The sequence below is a fragment of the Salvia splendens genome, chromosome 4 (assembly GCF_004379255.2).
Source record: "Salvia splendens isolate huo1 chromosome 4, SspV2, whole genome shotgun sequence".
NCBI classification, from domain to species: Eukaryota; Viridiplantae; Streptophyta; class Magnoliopsida; order Lamiales; family Lamiaceae; genus Salvia; species Salvia splendens.
This window is the reverse complement of record NC_056035.1, coordinates 39,224,224-39,240,326: the sequence shown is the minus strand read 5'-3', so window position 1 is coordinate 39,240,326 and position 16,103 is coordinate 39,224,224. Positions and strand designations below refer to the sequence as shown.

Sequence of the window (16,103 nt, the reverse complement as noted above, 5' to 3'; positions counted from 1 at the left end):
GGCAAATTGTACGTGCATATTGAATGATGTTATCTGATTGACTTGATAACAACCAACCTATTATGGCCAAATACGAACCTATTACTCATACGGTATAATTCATATTGACATGACACGATAACAACACGACGATGACACAAATCAGACATGACACTAAAATGACACAATGTCTTAAGGCCACATATATAATATGTGAGAAAATGACAATCTAATTTTAATTGCTCCATACTACTCCATCCGTCCCATAAAAATATGTGCACTTTCCATTTTCGTCCGTCCCATAAAAATATGTTCATTTCATTTTTGGAAAGTTATATCAATTTAATAATATAGGTCACACTATCCACTAACTCAACAATACCATACCATTCTCCCCATCTCTCTTACTTTACCATACCATTCTCCTCATCTCTCTTCCTTTACCATACTATTCTTCTCATCTCTCTTACTTTACCAATTTTATCTTAAGTCCCGTGACATCTCATCCGCCCATATTTTTATGGGACGGAGTGAGTATAAGACTCTACTGATAAAAACAATTGAGTGTATTATGAGTTAAAAATATGACTAATGGCTGCAACATCAATTTAATATACTGGTATATAAACTGATGATATAGCAGAGGAGATAGCCCAGCCCAATTCGTAGGGCCCAATAGAGATGATAAAGCCCTAAAATCATCTCCAGAGTGCAGCAGTTGTTCATCTTCTTCAATCAAATTTAGCGCAGAAATTGCAAAAATGGGAAGAGAGATGACCAATCAGAAGCCGCAGTCGGAGATGTCTTACACCGTCCAGCAGCTCGTTTCCGTCAATCCCTACAACCCCGACATCCTTCCCGATCTCGAGAACTACGTCAACGAGCAAGTAAGCCGCTATTTTGCTTTACCTAGGTCAATTTCGATGTCTGGGGTTTTCCAATTTTTCATTTTTTAACTTGGGCTTCGTTCGACTTATTGCTGTTTGCTGAATTGATACTTATATGAAAATGTGATTTTTTTCACCTCATATGTTTCGCTTTGATAATGTGATTTCAGGTTTCGTCGCAAACCTACAGTTCGAATGCGAATCTATGCCTTCTGCGTCTCTACCAGGTTCCTTTCTCTTGTTTTTCAATTGATTTCCTTGTTTGGAGAATTTTTTTGTTTGCATCATTGATGGAAGTTGTGATTGTGATTGATTTTTGCTCTTTTGCACAATTAAAACCATACAGTTTGAGCCAGAGCGGATGAGTACTCAGATAGTTGCTCGCATTTTGATTAAGGTCAGTTGAGTGTGTTTTTAGATGCAGATTGAGTATGTATTTTGCATTTGTGATTAACAAATTGATGTTTCACACAGGCACTGATGGCAATGCCGGCCCCGGATTTCAGTCTCTGCCTCTTCCTAATTCCTGAGAGAGTGGTACTTTATCTATCTCTTTAGTCTCTCAAGCCAAAAGTACTTGCATGTTTTGCCTTATTTCAAGAAAGATTTAAGTTAAAGACCTAGCATGTTTTCCCTATGCTTCATGTTTGACTGGAGAAGATGAGAACTGAGTGGGTGCTTGTGTTATGGAAGGGATGGGGAATGACAATTGGTATGGTAATAAACAGGGGATAATCATTTCCGGTCCTCCGTCGCCCAACGCATTAGACAAAGAGGACTTGCGTAATAATATCCACATCTTCCCCTTATAACAATCTTATCAGTGTAAAACATGATATTTAGGCTATTGGAAGTATGCATATGATTACTTTCAGTTGCATCCAGTATCCCTTAATGAGATTTTAACTAATATATCAATTTTTACTACCAAGTCTTAATGAGATTTTGTTTCTTTATATACTACTCCCTCCGTCCCCGAATAAGAGTCGCTAATTTCCATTTTGGGCCGTCCCCCATTAAGAGTCACTCTTCATTTTTACCATAAATGGTAGTAGGCCCCACATTCCACTAACTCACTCCACTCATATTTTATTATAAAACCAATATAAAAAAGTGGGTCCCACATTCCACTAACTTTTTCAACCAATTTTTCTCTACATTTCTTAAAACTCGTGCCCGGTCAAACAACGACTCCTATTAGGGGACGGAGGGAGTATATATCATCAGACTGTATTACATTGCTGCGATTCAAAAGACGTAATTATTCTAACATCTTGTCCTGCTTTTTTGGGTGGAACCATTAGCAAATGGAAGATCAATTTAAGACTCTCATCGTTCTCTCGCACTACTTGGAGGTATGTTTATCATTTTTTCTCCTCCTACTCGCCATGAAACAGATAATCATTTTTTAGAAATCTGTCTTACTATGTACTTCTACTTCATGCACAGACTGCCCGATTTCGTCAGTTTTGGGATGAAGCTGCTAAGAGCCGTCATATATTGGAGGTTGTACCAGGTATATGGAGTTGGCCACTATTGTTTCTTTGGTTCCCCACCACAACATTGAGCATTTGAGCACTATTGTGATACTGCCTCATTACTTTTTTTACTCTCAGCGCATCCCTCTGCTGTTGTAGTTTACTGACATGCCTAGCTTAATCAGGTTTTGAGCAAGCAATTCAAGCATATGCAATCCATGTCCTTTCAATTGCTTATCAAAAAGTTCCTAGATCTGTTCTTGCTGAGGTATGATTCTCTGCCTAAGCACCCTCGTTTGGAAAATTCAAATTAATTTTAAAGCTTTTATATATAACTCAAGTGAACATAATCCATTCCATTTATCACCAAAATGATTAAGATGTTTCGAATGGCTGGTTATTTCACAGGCCATCAACATCGAAGGTCTGGTCTTAGACAAGTTCATTGAGCACCACATCACTAACTCTGGTTGGGCTATAGAGAAGAATCAGAACAAGGGTCAACTTATCATCTTTCCTCATAATGAGTTTAACGATCCAGAGCTTAAGAAAAGTGCTGCAGATGGGATTCCTTTGGAGAATATCACCCGTATCCTTCCAATTCTCGGCTAATCTCTGCTGTGGAGGGGCACAATTTTGAAGTGGTCGTTCTTCTGAAGAGATGCATGATTTTCTTGCCAAAACACTATTTTTGAATCTAATATGGAACTATAGTGCTTTTATTAAAGAAGACCCTGTTTGATCTATATTCAGCTGTAGCATATTATTATCACGTACGAGGATTAAATGCAAAAGCTTGTTATTTGATTGTAACTTCATCACTCTATCTTCACCTTTCTCAAGCAAGAACCAATTAGGTTGAAGTCACAGGATTCTTGCTGCACAACTAATTTTTGGTAGGTTGAATTGGGCTGTCACTTAAAGTGTCTTTCAGCTTCCCAATCCCAACTGTATAGCTTGTGCCAATCACAACTTTTCTGGTAATAAATAAATCTATTGAATGCCAAAAAAACTACTTTGCATGTTAAGAATTACTCAATCTACTTTGATTGGGCACAAATATTGAGAAATTTAATGCAAAGTGAGTTACAAAAATTAGTGGAACGTGAGTTTTACTTTTATATATTAGTTTTATAATAAAATATAAGTAAAATGAGTTAGTGGAATATGAAATCTACTATCAAAATGGTGAAATGTGATAAATTTTATGGACAGACGGAAATGAAAAAATGTGACTGTCTGGGACACGGAGTAGATCATATGTTTCACATCAAATAGCTGCGGTATATTGAGCAACTTTCATCAACCAGAATGAGGCATTCAAACTTGAATACTGTAAGAATCAACAAAAGGGAGCTATGGTTGAGAAACTAATTTGCAACGTCAACTGTTTCGACCAAAGTAAAATCCACAAATAAATGAAAAGAATCAATAATAGTAGCCTAGTGCTAAGAAGGTGGAGCTCCGACCATTAGTTTATGATATGGATATATACACATATACTAGAGGTGGTGTGGTGGACTAAATCTCAGAGCACATAAACACAAGGGAAAGGAAAAAGGAAGCTCCAAAATAATCTTAAAAACTGTACTCTATTTACTCTTTCAAGCTAAGGTTTTTTTTTTTTTTTTTTTACTCGTTCAAGCTAAGTTATCTTCCCAGGTACGGCCCAGCTTTCTTGCTGCCAACAGTTCCTGGAGCCGATACCTATTAGTGCCGGAGACAAAATTATAGCCTTCAGTGGCAGATTGCTTCCCCGTAGGTCACCCAACGCACAAAACTATCAGAGAAATCTTCGAGAACTTCATAATTTTGGGCTTCACTGTAGCCAAGCTCAGTCCCGGTGTGATCTCTACCCTGCATTCGTAAAAAGTAGAACCAATGCGAACAGTGTTAATGCCCGGTAGATGTCATAAAAGCAAAGTAATCTGGATTTCTCAGTTTGTATAACAAAATTTTCAGTGCTTTCAGAAAGTAACAACTTAAGGCTGACTTCTTAATACTATCATATAGTGTATTCCTACACATTTCTTTCCACATGTCTGTAACTTGATCTTTTAAGCAAATGTATGAGTGGGCAGATGTACATTACCCTTCTGCTGGATCCACATTCACTGGTGGATGGCGTGATTTCACTAATGGTTTCATTGATAACATTTTCTGACGATAGCACAGCTGTTGGAGATGCTAGCGACATTGACCTGGGTATGGAAAAAGAGAAGCGTTAGCTCATTAAAATTCTGAAGGGTCCACAGTCAATTGCCGAGACCCACTGCCAACCATTGTTTACGATACTATGCTGGCCTACTGGGTACGGCCCAAATAAAACAATGAACGTGGATACAAATTTGAGCGAATATTTACTAATTAAGTACTCCATACATGGAGATTTTGAGGAAGTATTCATATATGAGAAGTCCAAATTGGATGTTATATCAAATCTGGATTGTGTTGGCCGATTTCGAAAGTGTGGTATCATATTATTGAAATTTTGAGAAAGTATGCTCGCTATCCCAGTCAGTGATGAGAAGTCCAAGATTAAGAAACCATTCTATCACCACAACCAGAAAGAGAGAGATGCAGGTCTCACAAAAAAAGAATCATGAACAACCATCAGAGAACAGTCTTAATGAAAACTCTAGCAAGTCAATGTATATCACGATAGATGAGCAACAAGTCCCATGAATAGCATAGAAGGTGGGTCATTCTATAAATGAAGTGGAAAAGAAACATAACAACTAAGATCATATGATGGGAATCAGAAGTACTACGTACTACCCATTCCAAATGAATGGCCAGCCATATGTTGTAACAAATGAAGGGAATAGAACCATTTCGAATGATATCAAGGTATACAATTTAGGATTGGAGTGAATACTGCTATTAAAGAATAACAACAACAATTTATGTCCATTACGGACAAGGACATTTAGAGAATAATCATTGCACTGCCTTATAATTACGTCAAAGAGAGAAAATTCATATTACTATGCATAGAAGAGTTACCTTTCTAATAGCTCTTCCTCGCATGAATTTCCAGAGGAAGAGAGCCAATCTAAGTCAACAAAGTTTGAGCAGTCAATTGCATCCCCATTTTCATGTTCAAGGTACCTAACTCTTTGCATTTCAGCAAAAAGCTCCCTGGTAGGCATTGGAGAAGTATCACTGCAGAAACGGCAAGATGATAAATTTTCTATAAAAATAATAAACAAAAGGAATAGTTTTCTGATTCCGAAGGAATCTATTTTAATTGATAGAGATTAAAAAAAAACAAATCATGGCATTTCCAAATGTAATGAACATACATGAGTTTGTATACATGTCAGGGAAATGCATAAGAACCTTAGGATGATAATGATATTCAGGATTCTAATAACCAATACTCATAATCCACATCACCTTTACCAGAAAATTGGGTTAAACGCCTAAATTACATCAAAGCCGTCATTCCCCGCATATTTTGACAAGGGCTAGACAAAGTGTCCAAGTATATTTGAGTCCATGGCTACCACAAGAATATACAAAAACCTACTGGAGGGCAATGCAAAGATGCAAGACAACTTTTGAGCAGTGGAGTGAGTTATCCAAACAACACAGCATATTTTTTTATGATAATTCTCATAGCTCGTGTGCACTAAGGCCATCATCCTCCAACCTGAAGCCTCCTACTGGAGGGCTATGCAAGGATACAAAAGTGTTGCACTACTAATGCATCACTTAACAAATACATGCTGTACAAGGTTCAAGCAATCTTGCCCGCATAAAAAAACATTATAAAGCATCAAACCCTTAGGGGAGTAATGCACCTCGAATATGCTAACTCGCTTTCTGATGTACTCATATTTGGTACAGACTCGGAAATAATCTTGCTTCTTCTATTCGATTCACCAGGGAAACCAGCGCTGGACATAACTTTATTAATGTTTGGTGTAGATGAGGGTGAATGACTTTCACGAAGGATGTTCCCATCTGACCATGATCTTTTGAAAAGTGACCTAGAAATGTAAACCAAGAGCGAGTGTCACCATGAAGACTGCCACCAGCACATAACACACAATATAGTTACAGAAACTACATTTTGGACATTTCATAAGTTGTTTTCCCTACTGGTTTTAAACTTCACCAATTAACACCACACTAAATGAATGGCATGCCACTCTTTGAGAATTGAGGTCAAAAGGTACACATCATATTACCCCTTTAAACATCAAGAACCTAATTCAATTACACCTGGAAGCAGACAACACAGGATATTAATATTCACTAACAGACCGAACTAGGATTAAGGATCCAACTAAAGGTCAGTTGCCTGTCGTTGATACTTCTAATTGTGGTTAAGAGAATAGTGCAGTGGACAAAAATATAAGCATACTGAACATAACTAAGAGTTGTACAAGTAATAAAATAACCACCCACATATGCACATTTAACTTAAGCAGCATCACCATAATATTCTAGCAGATAAGTAGCTAGGCACTGCTGGTTATACCTTCCATATTGATCTGAATTTGATTGTCCATTTCTCCCAACATTGTAATGCTGATCTGAATCAAGCTCCCACAAATCAGGTTTATCTGGTTGAGGTTGAAAATGTCCCAAAAATCTGCTCGTTTATCATGATACAATCAGTTAACTTAAGTGAAATTGTGACATAAACCTTTAAAAGCATAACAAACAACTGGTGCAAGAAACAAAATATTGAAGTTAACTATTTACTTTTTATGGAGGATGTCAGAGATGAGAGAGCTAACTATTTAAATATTGAAGTTACTCCACCATCTCATAACCAATTTAATCTCTAAACATGGATAAATATCTTGAAACGCATAAAAATATGAGAACTGTTAACTCACACATTAATTGCATTTTGTTTCTCTCCATCCAAGTATGCATTGTTATAATATCTCTGTAGTGTGCGGAAAAACTCCTGTGACTGTGTTGCTGCTTTCCATTGGCCTCTTCTCTGAGAGAAAATCTATGATAAAAAAAGCTTGGACATGTTAATAGGTAAAATATAAAGTCCCAGCTGAAAGCAAATTCTGGCAACAAGAAGAAATCCAAAGCATTCTGTTCCATCTTCTCCCTCTTCTGGAACTACCAAAATAAGAGTAATTCAAATTTTATTAAAGGAATGAATAGAGTGGTTACGAGGACACCTAATTTGGAGAAGTGTGCAAGTACAGGGACTCAAAATTGCATATTCCTTTGAAGAACGCAAAGTTCACATACATAAACAAAAGAAGCTTGAGTACTTGGTGATATTTACAGTTAGATACTTGTAATGTCTCAATTCGAATACCCTTGACTGGAAAATTCTACTTAGTTAGAGAGGCTGGATCTGTACTGATACAAGTCATGATGCGATGTTTAAGTACATCTTTATAGAGAGTACCTAATGTTGGATATATACCCTAGTTAAAGGTTGAGGACTGATATTAAGCCCCTTCCCAACTATAAGAGTCTATAGACAACCTTATCATATAAACACCCAATGGCATTCAACCAGATATTAAATACATAGGCTTTCATCATTGCACAAATAGCTATATTAAAGAACAATTAACAGGGTTGAGGAAAACAGTAAATGGATCCAAATATATGAAGAAAAATAGTAGAACATTAACTTGCCTTGTTGTGAGCAGCAGATCCACCGTACTGGTGTGCTAGAGTATCACCCATTCTCTCATAACTTCCCATCAATTCTTCAGCTAAAGGATCATCAAGGTCCATCTTTGTCGAGTTCGTTACTCCCAAGGCACACAACTGGTGCCCTAAAGCAGCCAAGCCATATGCATACTGCGCAACATTTGTGCGATCCAAACAATCTATGCAATTAGTCCGAAGCACACCCTTTTGGATCATTGGTTGCCTGACAGAAGGATTACTATTTGTGCTACTATTTCCCCCACTGGATTTTCTATCTGAGTTATCAGAATCCTCAGTCTCCTCATCATTATGCTTTCCATTCTCAGAATGAGAATTTGTTGAGGTAGCCATGCCAGGGGCTAAAAGATTCCTGTATTAAAACGCAACAAAGACTTCAATTAGCATCTATACTAAGTTCTAGTGCCAGTTATATTTCAAAGAGTAGTCAAACTATTCTATTAACTATCTTGGGATCTTTCTTCAGCACACTGTTAAGAAATGCTAAAACTCTTTTTCAATAAACAGTTTACAATTCTAACTAGCATATGAAACATTAATACATTACTTTGAGCATAAGTATCTCTTTGAAAATAAGAACATCATGTACTCCTTCCTTTCCAGAAAATACTGCACACTTTGTCATTATGGGGTGTCCCATAAATATTTAAATAGTGAACACTTATTCGCTTTCTTTTTTTGGAGACCTTTCCTTTATACTTTATCCTCATTTTGCACACCGATTTACAAATAACAAACATGACCCACAATTATCCACATTAACTGACATAAAAGCCAACACAGGGGGCACTTTCTCTACTCACAAAATCCACTACCTAACTTTTATTAAAACTCGTGCCATACGTGTGTGCACTATTCTATGGGGCAAAGGGAGTATTGCTTAATTCTGGTCTCATTGAGTAAAAATTGATGGAGATAATACCAATAAAGGGAAAGCTGATAAAAAACTATATCTAAGAATAACATTGTTATGAAATTTCTATAATAACGAACTAAGTTGGTAGGCAGGAAAATAGAAATGTCAAAGAGAACATATTAATTTGGTTACACGTGGAATGTGCGACTTACTCATAACTAGGGCATTTAAGTTGTCCCCCTGATAGCATCTCTGGTGTGGCTTGATAATAGAAAAAACCTGTTAGCGTCAAAGCATATGTAGCCACCTTTCCCAACAGTAGCAATACATTTGCAGATTTGCTGGTGAAAATCAGTAATAGAAACATCAAATCAGATCAATAACATAAGCACATAACCAAGAGCAATACAAAATTGAAGATTAAATACCTTCGAGAATGTTTATTCAGATCCCAGTGGAGAAATTTAAGACGATTCTCCTCAGAAAGATCTCTATTTATTACTTCAATGGCATTGGCGAACTCTGTGCGAAGAATGGATTCTCGCGGCCTCTTTTCATTTGTCTGTTAACCAAAAATTTGAAAATCAGGGCCTATGTACACAGACATAAACATTCTACTTATAGAATTGTTTCAGCAAATACAGATGATTAGGCAGTCATTATAACTTGAGCATTGCAGAAAAATTTGTGTCTGCCTTGTTTCTAGAAAACACTAGAATGCCAAAGCCAAACATATTAAATTCTCTTGCCTTAATCAAATTCAAAATAATGATGGGATTCCCATATCTATTAGCAAGATTTTCAAAATGAAGCCTTGTAGCTTCATACGTTTGGTCCCTCTTTGACACTGCAAAACAGAAGTTACAGCTTAGAGATTATATGCATCTCTCATAGATACTGAACAAATATAAATCAAGTAGTTGGGCAAACATACATATGATATCTGGTTTGATATTTAGGCGGGAGGTTTCCTGTGACCAGAAGAGTGGTATTGACCCACGATTTTGGACCACAGAACTAATTTGCAAAGGCAGTCCTTCTGGAACATCCTCGGTTAAAATTTGCTCGGTCTCAACATCATTCGCCACTCTGCCCCTCTCGTTGACACCTCGCTTCAGATATCTGCATTAATTAGTTTTAGCTTCATATGGTTGTCGCAAAAGGACAGAATTCTCAAAAAAACTCTACACTGACAAATTTAGAGGTGAAAAGGGCAGAGGGAAAAAACTTAGACAAATAACAAGCGGGATGTGAACAATGATTTCAATATGACCCAACTAAGAGGAGCACTATAAGTTAATATAGCCTAAGTTATGAAACAAAATATTTGTCCTGTCAGGCAAAGCACCATTGCAAAAGCTCAAAAGAGCTGTTTCTTCCCAAACTCACAGTGTTCATTGTATCCCAAGTAATAGTATCAGTGATATATGCCATACAGACCTCCACAGTTTATAAGATATTCATAACCACAAATGAGAAAATAATAAGTTTGTTCTTAGAACACTCCTACACCACATAACCAGCTAATGAGTGTCAAACCACTAAGGATCCAAAGCTGCTTTCCCTTTGAGTAGTGCAATTTAATTTAACTTTTTTTTTGTATTTTGATTGAGATTTGTCAGCCCTTAATAACACTTGACTTTACGGCATTAGATATCATCCTAACACAAGCATGCTTCAGGCAGCACGTGCAAAAAACATCTGTATGCATTTCTTTTACAATTTTTTTATTTTTACTTTGGGGGTGGGGTGTCCAACTGATGTGGCCGGCCAAAATAAAACAACTTCCCATACTTAGAAGTAAATCAAATGAGGGAGTTATGCAGAGTTGCATGCTTAAAGACGAATAAATTTAAGATGTGCCACGTTCTGCATTCCGTGTCTATTAAAGCAGCAGAGTTTGAAGATCCTCGAAAATAGATAAATGCATGTTTAAAAACAAAGTGCCATAAGAGAATATGTAACTTGGACTCGACTTATATACTCCAAATTTTGACACTTTTACAGTTGCAAACTTACCTAGTGCCAGCATAATGTCGTGAACGCCTGGAAATTAGAGTCAGCTTGAGATCCCTCCCTGATATAGAAAGTGTAGCCTGGGTTGGGTTCATCAAGATCATGCAATCACAATCAGATTCTAAATACTTGAAAAAGGTAAGCAATGGCAAGATACAAAATCATTTAATAAGTACAATCATTGTGACTAAATGGAGGTGAAACGGCAATACCAAATTAATACTCCCTCCGTCCCTAAAAAGTATGAACATTTGGTTCGGCACGGGTTTTAATGCATAATTGGATAAGTAAGAGAGAGATAGAAAGAAAAAACTTTTAAAAGTATTGTTAGTGGAGAATGGGTCCCACCTCATTAGAGAGAAAGGAGTTTCCAAAATTGGAAAGTTCATACTTTTCGGGGACGGAGGGAGTATATAAGATTGATGAAATCTGGAAGTATCTTATATACTGCTATATTAAGCCGGAGCACTGACTCATGAATATTGTGCAACCTCACCTGCTTAAAAAAGCCATAGACCAAGGCAACAGTCCATACAGTGTTCTGAAGAATATTTCGTACTCCACGAGTCAGAAATTCATTCCACACAAACATAGTTTCGTACAAGACTTGCCCAGTCTCATTATCACACATGTTCCTCTGGAGACTTCTCATCACATGGTAGGAGTAACTAAAGTAGAAATCCTTAGTAAGATCCACCATGCACAAGAGCTTCTTGTATCTATGTCACCAATAAATAACAATGTTCACTAAACAATTAAGTAGCAAAATATCCACAAATGCATATTAGGTATACAAAGTCTTTGCATGGAACATACTGACTATAGAAAATACAAACAAAAAAATTATATAAAAAAATTTACTTATGAACTGCTTGTGAGAATTTTGCTGTATAATAAATAGTAGAGTAGTATTATATTCAGGAAAATTTTCATGTTGCGCAATCAAATATCAAACAGCAGGCAACAGTTTAGGCGACGCGAGTTATAAGTAAATCCTGTTTGGCCTAAAGAATCTTAGAAGGAAATAAAGCAAACTGTGGATTACCAATTATTTAATAGAGCCCTACTAGAGCTTGACAATTGTTTACAGAGTAAAAATAAGATATTAAAAAGTATAATAAAAAGTGGGGTTAAACTATCATTTAAATAATAAATTCCCAAGTTCTCGATACATGTCCAAATTCAGAAACTAGGGCGTGTTTGAGATCAACAAATTATAAAATCATTGGCATAGATATCAAAGATCAAAACAACCAACATTCCCCCACCCTGCCATACACAGAGAGATACACATACACTGAGGATCCTAAATCTCAATTCCAATACAATAACAATCTACCATGCAGGTTATTTAGTTTTCTGCAACCATTGTCATATCAGTAACGTCTTGTCTAGGAGGAGTGGGGAAAACTATCTGGCATAGAAGACATGTGTCCAACTTATTTGGACAAGAATTACTCTCTTAATTCTCTCAGCTTTAGTAGCTTCCATTCCAGAATCCATGAATAAAAAAATGGACAAGTCCAGTTATAATGGAAACTAGTACATTGAACTGAAGATTGACAAGATCCACTTCATGTCACTACTTTAACAAAACATACTTAGGTATTATAAAACACCTGCTCCAACTACAAAAGTGCATGGCATTCTCGCATGACAGTTCCTTTAACCCCAAAGTACTAACATCATTTATTAGAGAGATACTATAAATAGTTATAACATTTTAATAAGGAGTGATCATAAAATAAAACAAGAATTAATGAAATGGCTCACAGCTTGTCATCGAAATTAAAAAGAAATTGTTTTAACGAGCATATTACAAATGCAGAGAGATTATAACCTGTTCTCATTCTTATAGTTGACCATATTGGCTCTAACTGCCGAATTTGGCAAGGGAATTATCTCGCTTTTTGATATAGCATACACATTGTGACCACATATTACACCGATCTGCTCCCTTTTTGTTATGAGCACCATGTAATATGGCCCGAGAAATTTAATGAATCCTGAAAATTAAAGATGAGAATGGATTATCAGGAATATCATCGATAATCTTAATAGGATACAATCAGCACTAGAACCCACCAACAATGCCATAACAAGTAGTAACAAATTTAAGTCCCCCCGTAGCTTTATTTCCTTCATGTATTCTTCTTAAGAGATCTGAGCACTCTCGCTCAGTATATGTGGCAGAATCTTCACGAATGTTAAGCTCTGATGGTTCCAACCTATCAATTTTCAAAATTTTCCAGAAGGTTCTAGTTTTGTCCCTTCCTACCATATAGAAATTCTGCAACCAAAATTAAAAAAAATAATCAGATGTAGATAAAACCTGTTGGTTAGAACTTAGAACGTTGGGTAAAGAGATATTCAGTTCGGAAATGCCGGTGTACATCCAATTGTAGTAACTATAAGGTACAATATCTATGAAGTGAAGAAGATGTTTTGATGGTGTTCCAAGGAGATGAGAAATTAGATACATGTAACAATAATAGCATATTTTCAACATTGGCACACAAATTTCAGTTTATCCAACAATTCAATCTAACAGTTTCAAATTTGAGCCCTTTCAATTTCAGCACATGTGAACAATCGAACTATATTCTCAGCAACTGAAAACAGGAGCCAGTTATAGGTTACAAAAGCACATAGTTCAATATGGCATCTATTGGTACTCCAAATGCTAACACAGTATGGCAAGTTCTTTATCTAACCGGTGAACCTAGCACGCAGAAGGAAAAAATAGTATCTTTTCACTTTATACTAAACTAAGCACTGCATGAGGGATTTAAGCAAGACAAATATGCAAGTTTTCAATCATGACCAGACCACATCCAGAAATTCAATTAATTAAGCATGTAGCTAGACATCGATATCTATTCAACTTCGAACTTGCGTGTTTGGAAGTCGGGAACACAAATCCAGCAATCCAAACAACATTTCTGATTTGACAAACGAACACAATAACAATCAAAAGTTTCTAAAAAATCTCCGATTCATTTAGAGAAATCTCACAGCATGTCGTATAGCATTTCAAGATCAATAAACAAAGGATTTAATTTTCACTGGATATGCCACCAAGAATCATAAGCTGAAAAGGCAATACCATACCGATCGAGTCTCATAGAGCCTGAATTTCTGCATTAACCCCTCAGGAGGCGGCGCAGGAGGTGGAGAATCAGGCTGAACTTCATGTTGTTCTAGCTGTACAATATTCGACACATCTTCCATTGCTTTCCAAATATTCTTCACGAGCCCCGAGCCTCGGGCTCGGGAATCAATCACGCTGGCATTCAATTACAACTCACAACTCTTCCTCTACTTCCTCTCGCTACCACCACCGTAGGCTGCTTCAGGTATAGCATTCCCCGATGAAATCAAAATCAAGCGAGCTTATGACTTTCTTCCCCAGCTTTTCTACTATCGAAAACCTAAATTCAACAGCTGCAGATACGTGAATTACAGAAAAACAGTAGCTGATCTTTAACCGAGGTTATCAGACTGAAAAATTCCCCATAATTTAAACAGATTCACGCATCATTTTCCCGAAAAAAACACCTAACATTTACAAAACTAAAACAGATGAACTCAAACGTGCCTGTGATAGCTGGAGCACACAAAAACGATAAGAAATTTGGGGCGGATAGAATGAAAAACAAGGAAATTGGTGGATGAGCTGCAAGAAGAAAATTTCTGCTTGATGCAAATGATAAATGATGATTGTAATGATGATGATGATGTACAGAGAAGAGTGGTTCCAGTTTTTGATTGATTCCTAAAACAATTTAAGAGAGAGAAGGAGAGAGAGGTGTGAACAGCTTGGATCTGCAGAGGCAAAATGAAAACCACAATTTATCTGGTGATGAATTATAGAATATGCCTTTGCTTATATCTAGCTATTCTTCTCTATCTATTTTGGCAACAGATAATGATTAAAAAAAATAGGTTTTCACTAAAATGATACTCCTACATTTAAATTAATTGAAAATTAAATTTTTACTCCCAGAAACTAATTTTTACCCTAGCTATATGATGATCGTTTTTGTAAAAAATTATGTGCATGTAAGTTGGATATAGTATAGTGTATTTTACGTTGATAATGAGATTTAAAGATGCAAGAGCATGCACATCAACGTGTTTTTCTTTTAAAAATGTGTGCATCTTATTGCTCATAAATACAATGAGCACGCACATAATTAAAAATACATATTAAAAATAACTACTCATATTCAGTACTAGTATTAAAAGAAAAAGGCTATGAGAAATTATTACTTACATAAAGCAAGTCTAATTCTTTTGTGAACAATGTGGGTCTTATTAGTTATTAGTATATTACACTCTACACTTTACATTAGTTTACAAAAAATGGAAGTAATTAATTATTTTAAGATAGACAAAATTTGGGAGTGAGACAGTGACTAATAAATGGTCATTGGTCACTGTTTCTATTTATTATCTAAATGCATTGCATATATATAACACCCCGACTTTTTCTACCGTTTTATTGTGTTCTTGAAAGGACCGTCGTTTGTGCACTTGAAAATTTTTTCGACCTTGTTTCTTTTATCGAGAGAAGTATTTCACTTTTGGGGCCAAACAATTATTCTTTCCTAGCCCAATTTGAAACCCAATTGTTACGAGCCCAAAATGATACCTACACGAAAGAATAGACCACGTATCAAATACACTTTCGACAACAAATCAAGACGAAAAGTTGGATAAGAACCGCGTCACATCTAGACGAAAAGTTGGATAAGAACCATGTCACATCAGGCACGTTTTCCAACGACGGCCGCATTAATTACTCGTCGCATCAAAATGAAAAGACGTGAAATTTTGTCTTTTATGAAAAATTTTTCTATATATATAACCTCCCTCCTTTTCATTTCTTTACTTCACAATCAAGATAAATCCGAGAGAGAGAAGAGAGGGGATGGAGGAACGAATTTCCGACCACCTACCTGTCGGGAACGGCGTCGGCGGCTGGGGCGGACCGCGACGGCGAGCCGCCGCGCATACAGCAGCGATGGCGGTAGCGTGGTGGCGGCGTGAGCGTAGCCGAGAAAGAGAAGAGGAGAAAGAGAGGAGCACGGCGTGAAGGCTTTAAACGAACGAGGTGGGCTTTCTAGTTACCGTACAGTTTTTACGAGAAGTTTTTACGTAGGGCTTTCTAACTAAGTTTTTCGTGGGCTTTCTGTTAAAGTTACAGTTTTTTTTACGAAA

General features: G+C 36.6%; 2 protein-coding genes across 2 annotated transcripts; one reads left to right on the top strand and one right to left on the bottom strand.

The window, feature by feature from the left end:
- Positions 1 to 690: 690 nt before the first annotated feature.
- Positions 691 to 3,157, top strand: LOC121801470 (eukaryotic translation initiation factor 3 subunit K-like). Its single transcript, XM_042200968.1, has 8 exons — positions 691 to 866; positions 1,037 to 1,093; positions 1,213 to 1,263; positions 1,341 to 1,403; positions 2,171 to 2,221; positions 2,316 to 2,382; positions 2,530 to 2,612; positions 2,753 to 3,157. The coding sequence occupies exons 1-8, from the start codon at positions 741 to 743 to the stop codon at positions 2,954 to 2,956; spliced, it is 702 nt and encodes a 233-aa protein (XP_042056902.1). The 5' UTR covers positions 691 to 740; the 3' UTR covers positions 2,957 to 3,157.
- Positions 3,158 to 3,706: 549 nt separating this feature from the next.
- Positions 3,707 to 14,311, bottom strand: LOC121799975 (phosphoinositide phosphatase SAC4-like). Its single transcript, XM_042199514.1, has 16 exons — positions 13,992 to 14,311; positions 12,966 to 13,170; positions 12,721 to 12,886; positions 11,377 to 11,599; positions 10,884 to 10,960; positions 9,799 to 9,986; positions 9,614 to 9,711; positions 9,293 to 9,426; positions 9,077 to 9,205; positions 7,973 to 8,360; positions 7,198 to 7,319; positions 6,834 to 6,947; positions 6,151 to 6,339; positions 5,351 to 5,509; positions 4,437 to 4,545; positions 3,707 to 4,201 (listed from the first exon to the last, which is right to left on the bottom strand). Exons 1-16 carry the CDS (start codon positions 14,109 to 14,111, stop codon positions 4,082 to 4,084), a joined length of 2,541 nt encoding a protein of 846 aa, XP_042055448.1. The 5' UTR covers positions 14,112 to 14,311; the 3' UTR covers positions 3,707 to 4,081.
- Between the last annotated feature and the right edge of the window lie 1,792 nt (positions 14,312 to 16,103).